The sequence below is a fragment of the Brachypodium distachyon genome, chromosome 3, assembly GCF_000005505.3.
Source record: "Brachypodium distachyon strain Bd21 chromosome 3, Brachypodium_distachyon_v3.0, whole genome shotgun sequence".
Taxonomy (NCBI): Eukaryota; Viridiplantae; Streptophyta; class Magnoliopsida; order Poales; family Poaceae; genus Brachypodium; species Brachypodium distachyon.
In genome coordinates, this window is record NC_016133.3 from 11,318,096 (window position 1) to 11,338,502 (window position 20,407).

Consider the following 20,407-nt stretch of genomic DNA (forward strand, 5'->3'; position numbering starts at 1 on the left):
GTAATTCAATGAACCGTCCTGGGTGGGCTGCTTTGAGTATTTGACATGTATGCGACGTCAGGTCCATTTCTATGGGTCCATTTCTATGAGTCGTCTCACCATTTCTATGGGAGCGCCTGCGTTGCAAATGTGGGATGCCACCCGGGGTAACCAGAGACTGGACTAGTTTCCTTTTTAGTAGCTTCCAGTACAACCACATGGTATTATGGGCTCTGCCAGGATGGATGTAATAAATATGAATCCGGATCCGAGGTGACATCGGTATGTAGCAGTGTAGGTGGGAGCGCGTCCCTCGGGTGGTCTGGGGATTATGTTCTGAAAATTCCTGTAGCCGATGCCGTTGCTACTCTACCCTGAGAACAGCAAGGGATTAACACGTCGATTTCTTGTGGGGAATGTGTACAACCTCTCGAGAGTGTCAAACTAAGTACTTAGCCATGTCCCCGGTTACGGACAATTATGAGCAACTAGATTTGGGGGCTGTAAGGAAGGTCTCACTCATTCCAATTTCCTAATAAAATGAATGGATTGAACTGGGTAGGAGCATTGATGTGTCTACTCAATGTGCCTAGGTTAATAGAAGCATGGGTGTTTCTACCCCGTGTCCAATAGAATTAAAACTATTTGAACAATGAAGCTTTTATGCAAATAGCCACACCCCTCCTAACCAAATTATTGCATGTACTTGGTAGGTTCTTTATAACTCTTGTGAACTTGCCAATACATTCAAATGTATTGACCACGTACTGGCTGCAATTAACAATGCAGGTGGATCCGACGATGAGTGAGGTTCGTCATTATGTTGTGGGTCATGTGCTTACATTCCAACATGCTCTCACCTTAGAGTAGTTGTGGCCCTTATGTTCTACCCTTTTCTGCTGCAGTTTTGAAAACAATGTTTTATGATGTTGAAACAGTATTTGTTTATGCTGGCCCAAAAGGTCATGCGAGGTTGTAAGTACTATTTAAATCCTGGATGATGCGATGTAATAAAGTACTTTGACCTTTGTTTCTATATATTTCATCATGAAACTGTGTGTGCTAGTGAGTCGATCCAGGGACTAGCACAGTAAGCACAGAGATCGAACCCTGTACGGGGGCGGTCGCTTCAGCGAGTGGCAGCGGCGAAGAGATCCCGATCCGTAGCATCGCAAGGCGTGGGGGTGCCCACCCAAGGGCGGTCCGGCACAGTCCACTCGAGCCATAACCAACGAAGACGAAGCGCACGGCCGAGCAGACCCTGGCCCAATGAATTTTGCATTTGCCACCCGCAATGTCGTTCTCTTCCACGCCCCAAACGAAGCGGCGACGGATCTTGTCGAGGGACGCGAGGAAGGCCTTGGGCAGTTTCATCGCCGTCATGGCGTAGACCGGGAGGGCGCTGAGCACGGAGGAAGTGAGAGCCTTGCGGCCACCGGCGTTAATCCACTTGCCGCGCCAACCCGCGAGCCGAGCACGGGCCCGATCAAGAATGTGCTGAAGGTGGACCATTTTCAGGCGACCAAGGGTCAGGGGCAGCCCAAGGTAGCGAATGGGAAAGTGAACCCTAGTCCCTGCGAAGTTGGCTAGCACGTCGGCAAGGTCAATGTCGTCACAGTGGATGCCGGCGACCTTGCATTTGTTGACATTGATGCGCAGGCCGGTTGCGAGCCCGAACTCCTCGAGGATCAAAAGGAGGAGCTGCACGTCCTGCCGAGCCGGGTTGAGGAACACAATGGCGTCATCGGCATAGAGGCTGGTACGAAGCGCCGCCTCGCGGATGGGCAGCGGCGAGAGTCCATCCAACTCCGTGGCCCGCTGCAGAACGCGCTGCAGGGGGTCGATGGCAAGGATGAATAGCAACGGGGACAAAAGATCCCCCTGCCGCAGTCCACGTCGATGAACAATGGGCTCGCCGGGTGAGCCATTGAGTAGCACCGAGGAGGAGGCGGTCGAGAGGAGAAGGGAAATCCAATCACGCCAACGAGCCGGGAAGCCGAGGCGATGCAGAAGCTCAAGCGTGTAGTCCCAGGAGACAGAGTCAAAGGCTTTGGCGAAGTCGATGTGAATAAATCCCATGCATGGGAGTACGAGGAAGTTTACACACGGTGAATGAAGCAAATTAGCACAGTTCATTTTACCAGCCCACAACAGAGATCACACAGTCAAATTAAATCCCCAACAAGCTAGCTAGGCCAGAATCCAATTGATCTCCTGATACACCGTGTGTAAACTTCCTCGCTCCCATGCAAGTGGAGCAGGTCACCATCAACAAGCACGCCAGCGTGGTGCGCTCCCTCTTCACCGCCCCGCCACCCTCGGTGCTGGGACCCACGCCTGCACCTTCACCCCGTTCGACGGCCACGGCTACTGTCGCCCCCCGACGCAAGATGGTGACGATGGCGGAAAGGGAGAACTGGCTGAGCCGAGGGCTGGAGATGGACACGATGTTGGAGTTCCAGAAGATGGCCACTCCACCACGCGTGCCGTCGGCCAGAAGGAAGAGACGGGAGCGCCGGGAGGGCCCAGCCGTCTCGCAAGCCACAAGGTCGTCGATGGAGGCTAGCTTTGTTTCTTAGAGACACAGAATCGCGGCTTTAGCCGCCGTGGCGAGCTCGCAGACGGGCGCCCGATGAGCAACGTTGTTCAGCCCTCGAACGTTCCAGCAGAGAATGGGGCAAAGAGCTTCACTCATTGGGACACAAAGAAGAACTCCGAAGGTGACGGCGACGTACAATTGTTGAATTGAAAAACACAAACCGGCCATACAGGGGGAGGAGACTGCCCCAAGATGCGTTACCGCTTAACATCCGTCTCCCAAACCACACAACACGAACAAACAACCGGCATAGGGCCAGCCGGCGTCGACTAAGCAGAGCTGCAAAGACATAGGAACTAATGCGCTGGAGTGGCGGCTCTAGTGGACGATGCCTGCGTGGCGGCGCGAAGAAGTGCCTCGCGATCAAGCCTGGTCATGATCGCGAGGCCGTCCACGTAAACCTCGCTGAGAGGCTCCTTGAGGCGCTGAGTCAGGGCGGTGGCGGCGATGTCGGCCCGCTGCTCCTCCTGGTCGATGACGCCCAACTCCTTGGCTAGGCGAAGCGTGGCGCGTTGGGCCACCGGCGTGGTGGAGATCTTCCCGGCCTGCCGCGCACTACGTCGGGGGGCGACAGTAGCCGTGGCCGTCGAACAGGGTGAAGGTGCAGGCGTGGGTCCCAGCACCGAGGGTGGTGGGGCGGTGAAGAGGGAGCACACCACGCTGGCGTGCTCGTTGATGGTGACCTGCTCCGCTTGCATGGGAGTATGAGGAAGTTTACACACGGTGAATGAAGCAAATTAGCACAGTTCATTTTACCAGCCCACAACAGAGATCACACGGTCAAATTAACCCCCAACAAGCTAGCTAGGCCGGATATTCCGCGGGAAGATGCCGCCTCTCCTTCCTTATAAATACCTTCCGCCTCCACCATGGCCAGCAGCAGCAAGAATCACACCCATCGAGGGCAACAACAAAGGAACAATGGCTGTAGAGCAGCAGCAGCAGCAGCTGGAGGTGCTGAAGGCGCTGGACGCGGCCAAGACGCAATGGTACCACTTCACGGCGATCGTCGTCGCCGGCATGGGCTTCTTCACCGACGCCTACGACCTCTTCTGCGTCTCCCTCGTCACCAAGCTCCTGGGCCGCATCTACTACGCCATCGACGGCTCCCCTTCACCCGGCACGCTCCCGCCGCACGTCTCCTCCGCCGTCAACGGCGTCGCCTTCGTGGGCACGCTCTCCGGGCAGCTCTTCTTCGGCTGGCTGGGCGACAAGCTCGGCCGTAAAAAGGTCTACGGCATCACGCTCATGCTCATGGTGCTCTGCTCCGTGGGCTCCGGGCTCTCGTTTGGTCACACCCCGGCGTCCGTCATGGCCACGCTCTGCTTCTTCCGCTTCTGGCTCGGCTTCGGCATCGGCGGCGATTACCCGCTGTCGGCCACCATCATGTCCGAGTACGCCAGCAAGAAGACCAGGGGAGCTTTCATCGCCGCCGTCTTCGCCATGCAAGGCTTCGGCATCCTCGCCGGCGGGCTCGTGTCCATTGTCGTGTCGTCGTCGTTCAGGGCGCTGTTCCCGGCGCCGCCGTACGAGGTTGACCCGGCACGGTCAACGCCACCGCAGGCCGACTTCGTGTGGCGGGTCATCGTCATGCTCGGCGCGCTCCCGGCGGCCTTGACGTACTACTGGCGCGCCAAGATGCCGGAGACGGCGCGGTACACGGCGCTCGTGGCCAACGACGCCAAGAAGGCCGCCGCCGACATGTCCAAGGTGCTCCAAGTCGACCTCGCCGAGGAAGAAGATGTCGTCGTCAACGAGAACAGGCCGTACGGGCTGTTCTCGGGCGAGTTCGTGCGGCGGCACGGGCGGCACCTTCTGGGAACGTCGGCGACATGGTTCCTGCTGGACATCGCCTTCTACTCGCAGAACCTGTTCCAGAAGGACATCTTCAGCGCGGTGGGGTGGATCCCGGCGGCGGCCACCATGAGCGCGCTGGACGAGCTCCACCTTATCGCGCGCGCCCAGACCCTGATCGCGCTCTGCGGCACCGTCCCGGGGTACTGGTTCACGGTGGCGCTCATCGACGCCGTCGGCCGGTTCTGGATCCAGCTGGGGGGGTTCTTCTTCATGGCGGCCTTCATGCTGGGCCTGGCGGTCCCGTACCACCACTGGACAGGCCAGGGCCAGGGCCACCAGGTGGGCTTCGTGGTGCTGTACGGGCTCACCTTCTTCTTCGCCAACTTCGGGCCCAACAGCACGACGTTCGTCGTCCCCGCGGAGATCTTCCCGGCCAGGCTGAGGGCGACCTGCCATGGCGTGTCGGCGGCGGCGGGGAAGCTGGGCGCCATTGTTGGGTCGTTTGGGTTCCTGTACCTGGCGCAGAACCAGGACGCGGGGAAGACAGACCATGGGTATAAGGCCGGGATCGGGGTCAGGAACTCGTTGTTTATACTGGCAGGGTGTAATTTGCTTGGGATGGGGTTTACTTTGCTGGTGCCGGAGTCCAAGGGGAAGTCCCTCGAGGAGATGTCCGGCGAGAACCAGCCGGTCACCGGCAGCGGCGGTGAGGCCGCCGGGTACAATAACCGCACCGTGCCTGTCTGAAATGTGCATTTGCAGGCTAAAATTCGATCTTAATTAATTTGCATGCACTCCAATGCAGGAATGAAGGCTCGTACGTAGGAGTACTGCACTGCTTGCTTCGCTAGCTAGCACAGTGCAACGTATCCAATTAGTCTACCTTAAGTTGTTGAGTCGCCGTACGTAGCGTAACGACGTACGTGCATATATATGCATGCATGTAATGTGTTGGTTTTTGTTGTGAGTGTACGTAGCATTAAGCGCTTGTCTATTAGCTCCTAGAAAAATAGGAGGCGATATATCGAGTGTATTTGCTTGCAATCTATAATACTAGAGCATATGTCTAAGTTTCTGAAAAATAACAAGTACATTTTGGTGCGTCGACGATGCATGCGCATGTCTGCGGATCAAATCTATCAACTCAAGTTGTGTCTAGAAACTTTACTCAAGTTGCATGCACTTCCATCCCAGGAGAGAGATCAGATCGACGCGCGGTAATATAGAAATTCAGAAATGCAATTGTAAACAGATGAAATAATGAATAATCAATCCTTCAAATAAAGGAGCACCAAAAGAAAAGCTAACTGAAAGAAGGGCAACACAAGAGTAGCCATCAGGAGTTTAGGACCATTAAAACAACAGAGCAGACATCAGGAAAGTTCCACTACATGGCGACAAGTCAGCTTTCTTCTCAAGCAGAAACATGAATCAAGATGTCCTCCTCCCCTTTTCTTGGAGCAAGCATCCATCCATCCATCATCTTAGCAATTCAAATCTGGTCTGTAAATAATGCACAAGAACAATCAACGGCCATTTCTGCAACTGATCGACTACATCATCATTTTCTGCATTTGCGCCTCTAGAAAAACCAAACACTGTTCCTAAAAAAAACAGGGTCAGACAAGCTTAACCATCAAGATTGGGGCAGCAAAAGATGCAAAGCCCCCAGAAAGCTCTCCATCGATTGATCGACCCTTTATAACTTGCGTCGTACTGGTAGTGCTTCTACTGCACAAAAGGCACACAAGCAAGGAAATCACACTCGTACGGGCCGGTGCTGCATGCCCGCTTTGCAAGGGTACATTCTCCCCTCCCTGGGAATATGCCGGCACAAGGAAACGGTGTTGCTGCCGCTGCTCCAGACTAATGTTGAACTGGATTGGAGCATATAGAACAGTAGCTTGCTTGCTAGGTGGACAGAAAGGGCCTTTTAGTTTCTTTCGATCCATCTGCAATTCTGGATGCATGTTCATCTATCGCTCCTCCACTATCAATGATATGATATATGGGTACTTACTTTGTGTTGGTTCATACACAGCCGCTGGTCATGTATCAATCGAGTTAATTCCTAGCTCTATCTAGCCTTTGCTGCTGACGCTAGCACACTTTGATTCATTCCAGAATATGAGGCTTTCCAATAACCATTAACACAATATTAGTCTCTCCTACGCATTTGGCTGGCCACCAGCTTTTGAAGCCGAGCCGATGCTCATGGGTTGTATTTTAGTTGGGCCGGAAAGCCCAGCTTGTCTGTGAATAAACAAACTCGATCCAGTTGTGATGGGCCGGCCGCCCGGCCGGATGCATGAATGAATAGTGAATGCCAGGCTCGATCGAGCCAAATAAACAAAAAAGGCCCAGCACAGGTTGGCCTTACAAATCGGAAAGAAACAAGTCCATATGTTACGGATCGCTGGTTTGTGACAAGTTTGAAAATGAAGCATGTTCATCCATGGCCCGGGAGCAAATGGTCGACACTGACAGACACCATTCCTCTCAACACGAAGAAAAAAAATAGACTACACTGACACCACACGTACGTACATCGGGCAGCTAATCGTGACTAATTTGACTTTGCTGATATGGTGACCGAATCTCAATTGGCTCGGTATTAATTAATACCAACTACTAGCAGAGGAGCGTATATACTAATACTCGGGTTATAATTGTATATTTGTAATAAGCACTAACAAGGACCGGCCTTCAGTAGGCAGGTTCAACCAACAGTGGCAAGTGGCAACAGAATGCATATACACTGTGGCCTACCTTAATTAGCTAGTGGCAACCCTCCAGATCTCGGATAAATTAAGTTAGAACACCTCATATTTATTTAGAAGCGAAAATATAACTTATCATCAAGATGTCAAAAGGAGAGTGATTCGAGGAGTAGTACAGTACAATGAGAGCCGTTAGTTTTGATCTGAGACGATGACGACGGGGCGATGTCAGTGGAGAGAATTAGAGGCAATGGCATGCCGCGCGCACATGAACATTATCGAGGCAGCTAGCACAGCAGCACACAGCGTGGAGATTCCTTATTCCTTGGCCATCTTCCTCCTGTCCTGCCGGCCCCAATGCAGTGTACGACCATCTGAGCACCCCATTATTTATTACACGTACTAATTTAAGTCAAGTTTGGATGCTACTCCTTCACTGCAATAATTAATCTGGATGAATGAATGAATGCATAGCTACTGACCACTGTTGAAGCTCGAGCTCTAGAGACTAGAGAGAGAGGGGAAGAAGCAGACAAAATTATAGGAGCAACTTTGTCTCCATCGATCCTTGTTATATTAGATGTATATGCAGACAGACAGTGAGAGAATCTAATCTACTGCTTGCTTCACAACCACACACCACTACAGCAGCCAAAATTGACTGTAAAAAGAAATCAATCCATAGTAAAACTGGAACATCAAATTTGGAATAAAGCGAGTATTTGCCTGTCGAAATTCCTTTGAAATTCTACAGTCAAAATTCTTTGAAATTACCGTGCCCAGGACTAGAGTAGCTTCCAAAGAGCAGCAGACAGGTGGGGCGATCGATATTCGGTGGCCCATCCGTCTGCTCGTCTCATTCATCCCGTGACGTCCGCAAAGATTCCCCTCCCCTGCTCCAGCAGTTCATCGTCTTCTTCCTCTCGCTTCCCATTTCCCCAGCCACCCACCAACCCGCTTCTTAACTACTCCACCAGATAGACCACATATCGCATCGACCGTGGCGTCTCGAAGCCGCGACGCGACTATCGTCGATCATCTCCTCTTCCACTCCGACCTTCTGCTACCATCCCAACCCAGGTGAGCGATCCTAACGAACAATTAGCTACACTCTAATCAAATCGAATCAATGGTGGAGTAATAGCGTGCATATTCCACGCCAGCGTCTTAATTCAGAATTAAGAGATCCGGCCGGTGCCTTGTAAAAGTTCTAGTCTTTAGTGTTGTTGTACTCTCTGTTCTTCCGCGTCATCTGTATCCCAAGCATCTATCTCCGTTGGATAAGGTTGCGATCTGCTGTTGTGCGTCGCCAGCATTTTTCAATCGCCGCAATTACATATATCTGCAACTGCGAGTTGCCATTTTGTCAAATTGGAGTATGAACAGATCACATCTCTTAATCGGGATTCAGAGATTCAGCAAGATGTTATGCAATCAGATCCACACCGCAGCTTGACCTGCCTGTGCATTTTAGTTTTCGGTTCAATTTGACACAAACTTAACAAACTTGTTTCACAGATCGATAGTGGGTGCCCTTTCCTACTTTCTTTCTTTCCTTGAAGCAGGGGTGTAGACTGGAGACCCCCAATTGATAAAGGCCGGGCAGGCAGCATCTCTAGAAAAGCTAGATTAGCAGTACAAAACTAAAGTCAAGGAAGCAGCTTGGAAAGGGCAACCTTTCCGCTGGAGCAATTTGGGAGGCAGGCACAGATTGTTCCACTGCCCTTTAATAAAGGGCAATGGCCACCCAAATCCCTGGCTAGTTGGGTGCCAATTCCCTGATACACACTTCCTGACCAAGTTTATATTGCTTCTTTAGCTTTTACCTTGTGGTAGGTACCTACATTGATTTGATATTTGGGGCCACTCAGTTTCATCACCCAATTAAAAAAATATCACATCCAATTTGCCGGTTCCTTTATATTAGATGGTCCGGTTTGTTCGTCTTCTACTAGTTGTTGTCCCTATGTGTGGGGGTCGTATCAGTATAACCAATTGCTTATCTATCCATGCTTGTGTGTTTCTGGTTCAGTTGAGAGAAATGGCTATATAGCCAGACTGATCCAAAGAAACATCTTCTTTGCCGGTGAAAGGAGCTGGTGTCAATCAACTGGCCATGATCACTTACGAGCAAGACGATGATGTACTCCGCTGGAGCTTCAACCCTTTCCATGATCCATATGCCAACTCTGCCATGTATTGCGGACAGAATGTTCAGCATGATGCTGGCTTCTACAATGGCTGTTATGCCAGGGAAGGTATGCAATGTATATGTTGCTAGAACTGCTGCTACCAAATTTACTACTTTTGGTCTCTTAGCAAAGAGTTTTGCTGGTTTTCCTGCAGACTTGCCTTATCACCAAAACGCAGACGAAGAGCATTTGCGGCTGCAAATGTGTCCCACTGGATGGTATGATCCACCTAGGAACTATTACCCAGGTACTTGTTTCCTGATGTTCTGCTGATGTATATATTTATAAACCCTGTTAGAATGCCCATTCCATCATCTTTATATGTTGGCTTGATGTAGGATATGGGCAAGGTCAAGAAGAAGTTGATGATACAGAACCATCCAGCTCATGTTCAAGCCCGGGGTTAAACCATCATGGAGAGGACTTGACACTAGAGCTCGTTGATGATTCCTTTGAAATAGACGGCGAAGTAGGGAAAAGGCTGAATCGGATGGTGCCTATCCCTGTAAGTTTACTTGCCGTTGGCTGCTCACCTTCAAAGTAAAACTTTTTTCAGGAAATTATTCTGACCTACAGGCTACAGCATTTTTTTCAGCATTCCTGTTTCTAGTTTTTGATGTCTTATACCTTCATCAAGTTAAAGACTGCTTGCCTTTTGTAGCATGTTCCTAGGATAAATGGGGAGATACCTTCCATAGACGAAGCCACAACAGATCATCAAAGGCTCATAGACAGGTTAAATGTCATTATGTAACATTTGTATTACATAGTATGTCTTCTATAACATTCTGAGAAGACTGAATTGTACTGCAACCAAACCATTGCCTGAATTTTTCTCAAGACTGCTTCTGTAGGTTGCGACTCTACGACCTAGTTGAGCTTAAGGTACTGGGAGATGGCAATTGCCAAGTAAGTAGCTTGTCAGATTCCGTATAATATAAATGAAGAGAAACATGTTTTATTGAGGCCTCTACCTTAATTAGGATGTTCTCCTTGATGCTTTGTCCAGCTAATTAATTTTCACTGTATTTTCAGTTCCGTGCATTATCTGATCAATTCTACCGAAGCCCTGAACACCATAAATTTGTTCGGCAGCAGGTCATAACTCAGGTTAGTTTGTTATTTTCTTGCAGCAAAGCGATCAGATGTACTCTAGCTCAATCCCACTCTTGCGGTTCTTTCTGCTGCCTGATTTGTACTGGCTTTCATTTCACAGCTGGTGTCCCAACGTGATATCTATGAAGGATATGTCCTGATGGAGTATAGCGATTATATAGAAAAAGTCTCACAGTATGCCCTTGTCTTTGTAAACTTAAATTCTCAGGTTGACATAGATGCCGTTCGTTATTTGACTGATTATTGTTCCATACCATACCTGAACAGAGATGGCGAGTGGGGTGATCATGTGACTTTGCAGGCTGCTGCAGACACGGTGTGCATTCCCATCAACTCTCATTCTTTTTCGCCGCATCTCGCTTTTCTATCTTATCACTTACATCGATCATCGGTCTGAATGTTCTCCTGCAGTATGGAGTGAAAATATTTGTGATTACATCGTTCAAAGATACCTGTTATATTGAGATCCTACCGAACACTCAGAAGTCCAACCGAGGTACGAGAATTCTTCAGTCCATGTCAAAGACCACAAGAACTCGTGCCACCTTTTGCATATTATTCGCATCCATGTTTAACAAGCTTAATCTCAAAGTATGCTAAAGCGCAGCATTGATTTTCAGTTATATTCTTGAGCTTCTGGGCGGAGGTCCACTACAATTCAATTTATCCTGAAGGAGGTAAGTCTGTAAATGATCAATATAGTTGCCATTTCTCTGTCTTACACTGCAGAATAATGTTAGAGGATACAAATCCAAAAGGGCAATGGTTTTATGCAACTTGAAACGACTTTACCTGAATAAAACTATTCTAGTACTACTTTATGCATCTTTGTAGCACAAAATTCAGGATGTTAGCTGAAGGAAAAGAAAAGGCAGTTGTGTGCACATAGATAGCAGCCACTGCTCCTGTGATCACATCCTCAACTGACAGTAATTGCAATGGTTCTGCAGATCTTCCAACCTCAGAAACCAAAAAGAAGAAGCGATGGTGGCGATTTAGGAGTAAGAACTGAAGAGTGTTTGGGAATTTACATGATAACAAGCAGAGGAAATTTATATGATATTTCGTTTCTTTGTCAGTTTTTGTTTATTCAATAAATGAAGCCTCTGTTTTTCTGTTGCCGTTCATGTGCGTCAATAGAGCAGTCCAAAGTTACAGCAAACAGCGCCCATTATTTCATATTTCCAGTGAGAATTCGTTGAGGTTCGACAATCAGGTTCCAACAAACAGCTTGGATCAAGGGCCTGTTATAATCACAAATACGTAGTACATTCATAGAACACTTTCGTCATCTTGAACAGAAAGAAAAACTGCCGTCAAATCCAACATCTAAGATCAACTTACACACATCATAAATCAAGTAACCGACGCCAAAAATCATCGAGATAGGGAAATAATATGAATCATCAACATGTGGAAATAATATGAATCCTCTGGTTATAAAATGCCGTACTAGGTTTCTTTTAACTTGGATACAATGATAACCGTACTTGTAGCCACTCTAAATAATTTAAAATTTTCCGATACAGAGGCAAAACTTTGGCTTGTCTATAGATCTCCAAAGAGCCTAGGAAGAAAAGAAGGCACTTTAAAGACCAGCTCTTTTCTTCAAGTGTTGCTTGAAATCCATGATATCACCTTCCCACCTTGTTACCGCCTGGTTCTCGCACACCCAGATCTCCTGAGCAACCTGGTTGATCAGCCTGAAGTCGTGGCTCACCAGCACTAATCCTCCGTCCCATTCCTTGAGTGCCTCAGCTAGGGAGTCGATGGTCTCAATGTCAAGATGATTTGTCGGCTCGTCAAGCAACAGCATCTGCGGCTGCCTAAAAGCCAGCCACGCAAAGATAACACGGGCCTTCTGCCCATCAGACAGATTTTTCATTGGCATCACCTGTGCCTTGCCTGAGAGGCCAAACTTGCCAATGGCAGCTCTCATCTTCTCCTCCTCATTCCCAGGGTATTCCCTCATCATGTACTGCAGGGCCGGCATGTCCAGGTCCAGCTTCTCAGTGAGATGTTGATGGAACTGTGCAATACGGAGGTGATTGTGGCGCCTGACCATGCCATCCAATGGGGATAGGTCACCTGTCATAAGCTTCAGAAGTGTGCTCTTCCCTGCCCCATTGGGACCAACCAGTGCAACTCTAGAGTCAAGGTCAACACCAAAGTCGAGGTTCTTGTAGATGAGATTATCTGGAGTGTACCCAAATGTGACATCAGCAAACTGTAGCACTGGCGGTGGGAGTTTGCCAACATCTGTAAAGCGGAAAACCAGAATCTTGTCATTAACAACCTTCTCAGCGAGGCCACCACGCTCCATCTTTGCAAGGGTTTTCTCTTTGCTCTGAGCCTGACGAGCGAGCTTTGCAGAACCGTGACCAAATCTGGCAATGTATTCCTTCATATTAGCAATCTGTTCCTGCTCCCATTTGTATTGCTTCATCTGATTCTCTTCAAGCTCAGATCTGGTTTGAACATACTGGTCATAGTTACCAGTATATAACTTGAGGATCTTGTTCTGCATGTGGATGATGTTTGTGCACACACCATTTAGGAAATCTTGGGAGTGTGATATGACAACAAGTATGCGCTCAAAATTCTTTAATTTCTCTTCCAGCCAGACACATGCCTCCAGATCTGCAAATAAAGGAAAGCCCATTTAAGCACCACAAGATACGTAGAAGCGCTCGTAATGTGTGGTAAAAGAAATGTAGAAGGCTGTGTCTAACTCATGAGACAAAGATCTTGCCAAAACAAATATGTTCAAATATTTCAACATAAAAAGGCAGTCTCCACGGAAATAGTGTTCAAGTTTTAGTTTTCATTTGTCTCAGATTCTTTGACAAGACTCACCAAGATGGTTTGTTGGCTCATCAAGTAAAAGGATGGTAGGATTCATGAACAATGCCCTTGCCAACGCAATCCTCATACGCCAACCACCAGAAAAATCTCTAGTTTGCTTTGCTTGCATTTGCTTGTCAAAACCTAGACCAAACAATATCTCAGCAGCACGCTTTTCAGCAGTTGAGGCATCCATTGCTTCTAACCGCTCATATACAAGATCCAAAGCCTCACCACCACCATCATCCTAAAAGGTCAGCAAATCTTCAGTATCCAGTTATAACTTGCAGTGGCAGATATAACGACGATGAGAGTTGAAGAGCTAACCTGTGCAGACAAAATTTCAGCTTCCTTTTCCAACTTGATCCTTTCTTCATCACAACAGATAACAGCTTGAAGCGCAGACATGTCTGAAGCCTCAATCTCACGGCTGAGATGGTATATGTCCATGTGTTCAGGGATGGGAAGTTCCCTGCAGCCTATTGCCGTGAGAAGGGTGGATTTTCCACAACCATTTAAGCCAAGCAAACCATATCGCCTGAGATGAAATCAAACCATCAATGAAGTGCTCCAGCAGGATAGCATGATTGTAACAGAATGGAAACAAACTACTATACCTCCCATAGTTAAGCTCCAAATCTGAATCCACAATCAGATCGTGGCCATGAAATGTCAATGAGAGGGACTCTATCTGCAACATCCAAAGAGTAATATTAGGAAATCAACAAACAACATATTTAATGAATCCAATGGTATGAAGGAGGTAAAGTATATGCTGCTAGATTGCGCACTGAAGCATTATCCAGGAACCCTCTAGTCATGGGCCCATCCTACCAGATTTTGTGTATCAAGTGGTTTATTTTTTTATAAGAAAGGTGTGTCCAATAGTATGGGAATGAGGTTTTGGCTCCGAGATACATCGTACGTAGGAAAGTGGTTAACATGTACCTGGTCATCAGTAGACTTTTTTTTTCTCAAGTTGAGCCCAACCCAAAGCCCAAAGGTGAAAACGAGATATAGGGTGCTAGCAAATGAACAAGTGATGTTTACATCGAACATGGATCTTGCAAACTTTGTAATAATAGTCTATGCAGGGGACCAACCAAGAGCTAGTTTTGCCTATGTGTGTCGCGCGGGGCAGAGCATATCATACGGATCTGGTTTCTTTAGAGGTGGAACTAATCCGTGAAGCAGAGGAAAAACAATTCCTAGCGACGCATCGATGAACCATATGACATATGACATAAAAAGAGTATTGAGAAGAAGAAGGGGGGAAAGGGGATCAGATCTTTACGTGTATATCCCGGGATAGCGGATGGGAGGCGAGGACGCCGGTACAGGTCCGATCGGAGAGGTTGAGCGCGGACACGCCGTTGGCCGCCTTGTCGACGGCGGAGGCTGCGGACGAAGAGGAGGCGGCGCTGGCCTTGGACCCCCTCTTGGCGGCGGCCGCAGCCTTCTTCTGCGCGGCCTTCTTCTTGCTGGCGTCGGACACCATGGCGGGTAGGGTAGGGTAGGGTAGGGTAGGAGGGGAGGGGATTGGTCGCTGGTGGGCGCCGGCGATCTGCGCGAACCTGCGGTGTAGGATTTGTAAAAATCCCCTCTTGTTGTTCCCCTCGGGTTGGCGGCGGCGGCGGGGGTTGGGTTGGGTTGTGGTGTGGGAGGAGTCCTGGTGGAGAAGACAAGTGCTACTTGTATTACGCGGGGAGGCTGGGCTGGGCTAGTTGGACCGGGCCGTCGTGGCAGTGAAAGCGGATCAGGTTTTATTCCTCCTCTTTTTATTTTGATGATTTGGGCCGTGGCCGAGTATTGCTTTCTTCCCCTCACATTCGATCCATTTAAGCTGGACAACAGTGTTGTCTTTTTTGTCATGTCGGCGGTCGGCCCAACAGACGCTCACTAAAAATTGAGTGGGCACTGGCGCGCTAATTTTTTTTTAAAGAATACGAATTTTTAATTATTTTTCAAAATAATACGAGTTTTAAAAAAAATCAAAAATAATACGGCCTCGGCCTGTCCAGACCGATTAGGCCCGATCGGTCTTGCCAAAGCCGATAAGGCCCTGTCGGCTTGGCCCAGACCGACTGGAGACCGGATTCCGAGCCCAACCGCCAACAGGAAGCTCTCAGCCTGGCCCAGCCCGACGGATGGGTCGCGGGCCCTTTTTTCTTTTTTTTTCTTCTCTTCTTTTCTTCCCTTCACGATCGGAGTCAATCCCCAATCTCCTTTCCCATGGCAAACACCCATCCCTCCCTCCTGCTCCACACTTTTTTCCCGGGGGGGTCGCCCATGACGGAGACCTCCTTGCTCCTCTCCGCCGTCGCTAACACGCGCCGCTGCCGAGATCTCCTACACCATGTGGCCTCTCTCTTTCCCTCGTCGCTGCTCGCCTGGAGCTTCTGGTCGCCGATGGTCGGTCGACACATGCAATGCGGGGCGCGGAGGAGCCGCCCTTGCCGATGGGCCCAGATGGCGAATCACGCGGACGGAGGACCGGATGGCCGGAGCCCTGGATGTTGCGGCCAGACAAGCCCATGAACGCCGCTGGCCCGCTACGAGAGTTTGAAATGCAGGCACGTACCTAACCCCCTAATTCCTTCCAAATTTAGTATTGAGAAGCTACCAAATGATGTGTTGGTATTTGAGATGCAGGCATGTACAGTCTCACATGCTTATGGTTTCATCAATGCTTGATTCCTTCCTGTCACCTGTCTACTTGATTTCTTGTTTATTTCTTTTCTGTCTTCTTGCCGGAGGTATTTAGGTAATCTTAGGCAGAGGGAACTTGGCAGCCATTTTGATGTTCGTAGTCGGATTTGTCAAATTTGCAGGGAGGATATGGGCACTCAAGTGCAGCACCATGGATAGCATACAGAGCTCACTCAGCCAAGCAAGAGGCATGCAACTTATCGGCTTAGCCCAAGCTGATAAGTACTAATCGGATTGGCCCAAGCTGATAAGTGCTAATCGGCTTCGCCGAAGCCGATTAGTGCCTGTGAGGGCAGGCCGAGAGGCCTGTCGGCTTGGAGCGTGTCGGTTTGGCTCAAACCGAGGCGGTGTTATTTTTGAAAAATTCTCAAACTACATATTATTTTTAATATTGGTGAAAAAAATGTATTATTTTTAAAAAAATAGCAAGATGTAACAACAAGTCTCCTCTCAAAAAAAAATGTAACAACAAGTCTATATATCACTTTACAATTATCAAAGACACCTCAACGTGTCAATTATGATGAATGAATTGAAAGTCGAACAATTCTTGTACTGAAATGTGGGCAGCTAGCCAGCATGCAACAGATGAATAGATGGATGGAGTTAATGGATGCATGCATGTAGACTGACTGCATGTCAATCGCGAAGCTGTGATGGTAGTAGGAGCTTTGTAACTGGACAGATGGATGTCATCGGTGGTTCTGGTGTCTCTTTCAGTCGATGCCAATAATGAATCCAACTCCAACCACAAACATATATAGCTGTATCTCTTCTCTGTATCTGCTACACCTCCGTACGTGTACTATCAACGTATCTGTATCTCTAGATCTGCTACGCCTCCGTGTAAAAAACCAACATACGTACATGCATACGTACCGGGACTAACTGCGTGATGGCGTCTATTGAGCCCATCTGATTGGCGTATGCATGCAGTTTGATCTTTACACATATCGATCCTCCGGCCCAGCTGTGAGGTCTCCCCATGCATGTCAGCTACTCTGGCTGATGTATATCATCTTTGATTATGCAAATGGTCGATCACCGGCCGATTGCTTAATTGCATTGCACGATGGTGATCGATCCAGTCGTTGGAAAGTGCATGAGTATATTAAGTGTAAGCAGCCGAGTACTGTTTTAGCCGGCCGGAAATGAAATGGAAAAGCAGCAGACCGTGTGTATGGTTAAGGTTTGCTTCCAGTTCCAGGTCAAGCTTACCACAAAGGTACTCTAGAAAAGGCCAACTGATTAAAGTGAAGGAGAATGAGAAAGGGGTAACTGACCTGAAAAGGGGGAGGAAAAAAATAATAAAGAGTGATCGACCACGGGAAAAGTGCAAGCAATTTACTTGCTTTAGCCGATCGATCGATGCACGTTGAGCAGCAGATCGATTACTGCAGGAACAAAAGGTAAATATCGTGCTGGTGATCGCGAGACTAGCTCGCATGCAGGCAGGACCTAGAGATTAATGGACAACCCTCCCCTCATACAGCCAAGTTTATGGTCTCTTAGTGCTGCCCGCATGCATGCTCCGCCGTTTAATCTAGTTAATCTATAGTCGATGCTGATTCATGATGATCCTCCAGAACCAACGAGAGCATTCTGGAGGTCACATGAAGACATGTCAGCAAATTGACACTTGTTGTCGGATTCGGATCCGAATAGAGCGTGGTGTTTGTTAAAGAGGAGCACAAAATTGCCTGCGAGGCTCTGCGAGGACCTTACAAAAATTATAAGGGACTTCTGGTGGGGTGCTGAACACGGCAGGAGGAAGACGCACTGGGTGGCGTGGGACGTCATGCTAAGGCCCAAGAACATGGGCGGTTTGGACTTCAGGGACATGCAAACCTTCAATCAGGCCCTATTGGCCCGACAAGTGTGGCGCTTGATTGACAAACCTGACTCTCTGTGTGCGAGACTGCTGAGAGCTAAATACTATCCAAATGGATCACTGGTGGATACTGTGTTCACTGGTAACGCTTCTTCCTCCTGGCAAGCAGCGATTGAATTCGGACTAGAGTTAGTTAAGAATGGCATCATTTGGAGGATTGGCTGTGGATAGGGGGTCCGCATATGGAGGGACCCCTGGATCCCACGGGATTTTAGCAGACAACCGATATCACCAAGGAGAAATTGCCTCCTTAAGTGGGTTTCCGAACTCTTAACCCCGGACGACAACTGGAATATGGAGCTACTTATGAATTATTTTTTTCTCCCAATTGATATTGAGTACATTCTTAAGATTAGAGCTTCTGGCTGGAATGAGCAAGACATTCTGGCTTGGCACCCCGACAAGAGAGGTCAGTTCTCGATGCGTTCGGCGTACCACCTTGGCCGCTGCATTTCCCCCGAGGGCCAAAATGTGGGTGCAACGAGTAGCAGGCCGGACGGAAGCAGCTCTAAGTGGAAGTCTGTCTAGAATGATATTGTGCGGAGGAAGGTGAATATCTTTGCTTGGAAACTCATTAGGGATGCTCTGGCCACGCAGGTTAATCTCTGTGAGCGGAAGATGGAGAAGACAAGAATTTGTCAAGTGTGTGGTGCTGAGGATGAGGACTCCTTCCACACCATGGTGCGTTGTCCTAATGCGCGAGGTATTTGGCAGGCTATGAGACCTCATTGGGATCTTCCAGATCCTAGGCGTCTACAGAATACTGGGTCGGGTTGGCTTCTTCACGCTATCCTTCCCATGGAGAAGACTAAGGCTGCTATGCTGCTTATGATGTTCTGGCGTATTTGGCACGTTCAAAATGATATCACGCATGACAAAATTCCGGCACCAGTTGAGGCCTCAAGGCACTTTCTGTGCAGCTATATGGGCTCCCTTCTCCTCGACAAACAGTACCCTTGTGTCGATGCTGTCAAAGGGAAGCAAGTCTGTTCCTACTCGGCTAGATCAAAGCTCAATCAGAGAAACCATCAGCCTAGAGCTGCTCAGGCACGATGGAAGCCTCCAGACCCTGACTCGGTCAAACTGAATGTGGACGGGTCTTTCTCCCCGGACGATGGCTCTGCTGGGATTGGTCTGGTACTTCGCAATCAAAAAGGGGAGGTTTTGTTTTCGGCCTGTCGTAGCCTCACTCGTTGTTTTGACGCCCTTGACGCTGAGCTTACTGCCTGTGAGGATGGTCTGCGTGCTGCTATTGGCTGGACAGATAAGATCATTGTCCTTGAGTCGGATTGTGCCAAAGCCCTGGCGATGGTGGCAGCCAAAGGACTGGACAGGTCGCCTTTCGCCCTGTGTGTGAAGGAGATCCGCCGCTTGCTCGATGTGCAACCGGTTACTGTTTGCAAAGTTAGTAGGAACCAAAATTGTGTTAGTCATTTACTGGCAAATTATACTAGAGTTAATAATCATACTGATAGCTGGATCAGTCATGGACCGGATGTGATCTAGGATGCTGTATCTTTTGAATGCATCAGTCCTGATAGCTAATGAATTTCCGTTTCGCAAAAAAAAAGAAAAAAAAGAAAAAGAAAAAAGAGGAGCACAAAATTTGTAGGAACCAATTCTCAGAAGCTTATATGTATTCAGTTGTTGCATAATCACGTACGTACGCAGACCAGAAATTAATCTGGGGCATAATTCATGGACCTGAATATTAATTGATTGATTAGTTGACTGACCGACTGATTCAATCCTAAGCCGGCCGGCCGGCCGGCCACGTATCGATCAATCGAGAGTCGACCGGAGACGACAGTACAACTGACGTTGCTGGACAAGTGTACTATAGCCAGTTTAATTCCCTGGACAGACAGGTTAGCGGTAACTGCTTTGCTTCCTTCTCACTGACGTCCGAATTAACCAACATACATATACAAGTTCTGGATTGCGAATGATCAGGAAGGAGATAATTATATACCTGGATGCGTGCTGTCTCAGCATGGGTGATCGATCCACATCACATGATCTGCACCGCGGAGTGCAGAAAGAATAAACTCAGACTCAAATTATGGATGGATGCTTTTTCTTTCGTCCCCCTTTTGACCATGCAAGCATGTGTTTAGCACTACATCCATCTGAGCTTTTTCTCGCTTTAGATTATTTTACCAGTAGTAAGCAGGTAGAGAGGACAAGGGATTTCAAGCATGATCGAGCTTTAACTAATTATATAATTAGCTATAAGATATGGAGATGAATCAAGCGAGTGAGATCTCTAGCCTGAATCATCCATCATTGATGCCACGCAACCTAAAGCAAGCACGCACGGCCGGTCTATTATTCATCAGCGAGCTTCTAAATTGATTGATTAATTAGAGAAATTAAAGCGTAGGTACATACATCACCATTGATCGATCCGTGTTGCCTTCTTTCTCCCGGGCTGCTTCTGTGCACGTACTGCACTGCATCTCATAATGCAGTGAGTGAGTGAGTACGTACTCCCACTTGCAATGTGGCCGGTATTATTAGCAAGTAATTAAATTTGTTGGTGGACTTGATTAGAGACTCG

At 48.4% G+C, this 20,407-nt stretch overlaps 3 protein-coding genes across 4 annotated transcripts; 2 read left to right on the forward strand and 1 right to left on the reverse strand.

Moving 5' to 3' along the window:
• Window positions 1-3,467: 3,467 nt before the first annotated feature.
• Window positions 3,468-5,466, forward strand: LOC100839834 (inorganic phosphate transporter 1-6). Its single transcript, XM_003573172.4, has 2 exons — window positions 3,468-5,094; window positions 5,181-5,466. Exons 1-2 carry the CDS (start codon window positions 3,500-3,502, stop codon window positions 5,224-5,226), a joined length of 1,641 nt encoding a protein of 546 aa, XP_003573220.1. The 5' UTR covers window positions 3,468-3,499; the 3' UTR covers window positions 5,227-5,466.
• A 2,480-nt stretch (window positions 5,467-7,946) lies between these two features.
• On the forward strand, window positions 7,947-11,615 carry LOC100840439 (OTU domain-containing protein DDB_G0284757). 2 transcript variants are annotated; one of them, XM_024461119.1, is made up of 12 exons: window positions 7,947-8,175; window positions 9,189-9,353; window positions 9,442-9,534; window positions 9,626-9,792; window positions 9,949-10,022; window positions 10,142-10,196; window positions 10,323-10,397; window positions 10,504-10,577; window positions 10,671-10,719; window positions 10,815-10,899; window positions 11,024-11,080; window positions 11,354-11,615. In XM_024461119.1, the coding sequence occupies exons 2-12, from the start codon at window positions 9,212-9,214 to the stop codon at window positions 11,413-11,415; spliced, it is 933 nt and encodes a 310-aa protein (XP_024316887.1). In that variant the 5' UTR covers window positions 7,947-8,175; window positions 9,189-9,211; the 3' UTR covers window positions 11,416-11,615. The 2 variants fall into 2 exon arrangements, with proteins under 2 accessions (XP_024316887.1, XP_003573222.1); XM_003573174.4 differs by having other exon boundaries at window positions 7,949-8,175; window positions 9,128-9,353.
• A 165-nt stretch (window positions 11,616-11,780) lies between these two features.
• LOC100840133 (ABC transporter F family member 1) lies at window positions 11,781-14,912 on the reverse strand. Its single transcript, XM_003573173.4, has 5 exons — window positions 14,542-14,912; window positions 13,865-13,938; window positions 13,575-13,785; window positions 13,260-13,494; window positions 11,781-13,043 (listed from the first exon to the last, which is right to left on the reverse strand). Exons 1-5 carry the CDS (start codon window positions 14,743-14,745, stop codon window positions 11,992-11,994), a joined length of 1,776 nt encoding a protein of 591 aa, XP_003573221.1. The 5' UTR covers window positions 14,746-14,912; the 3' UTR covers window positions 11,781-11,991.
• Window positions 14,913-20,407: the final 5,495 nt, after the last annotated feature.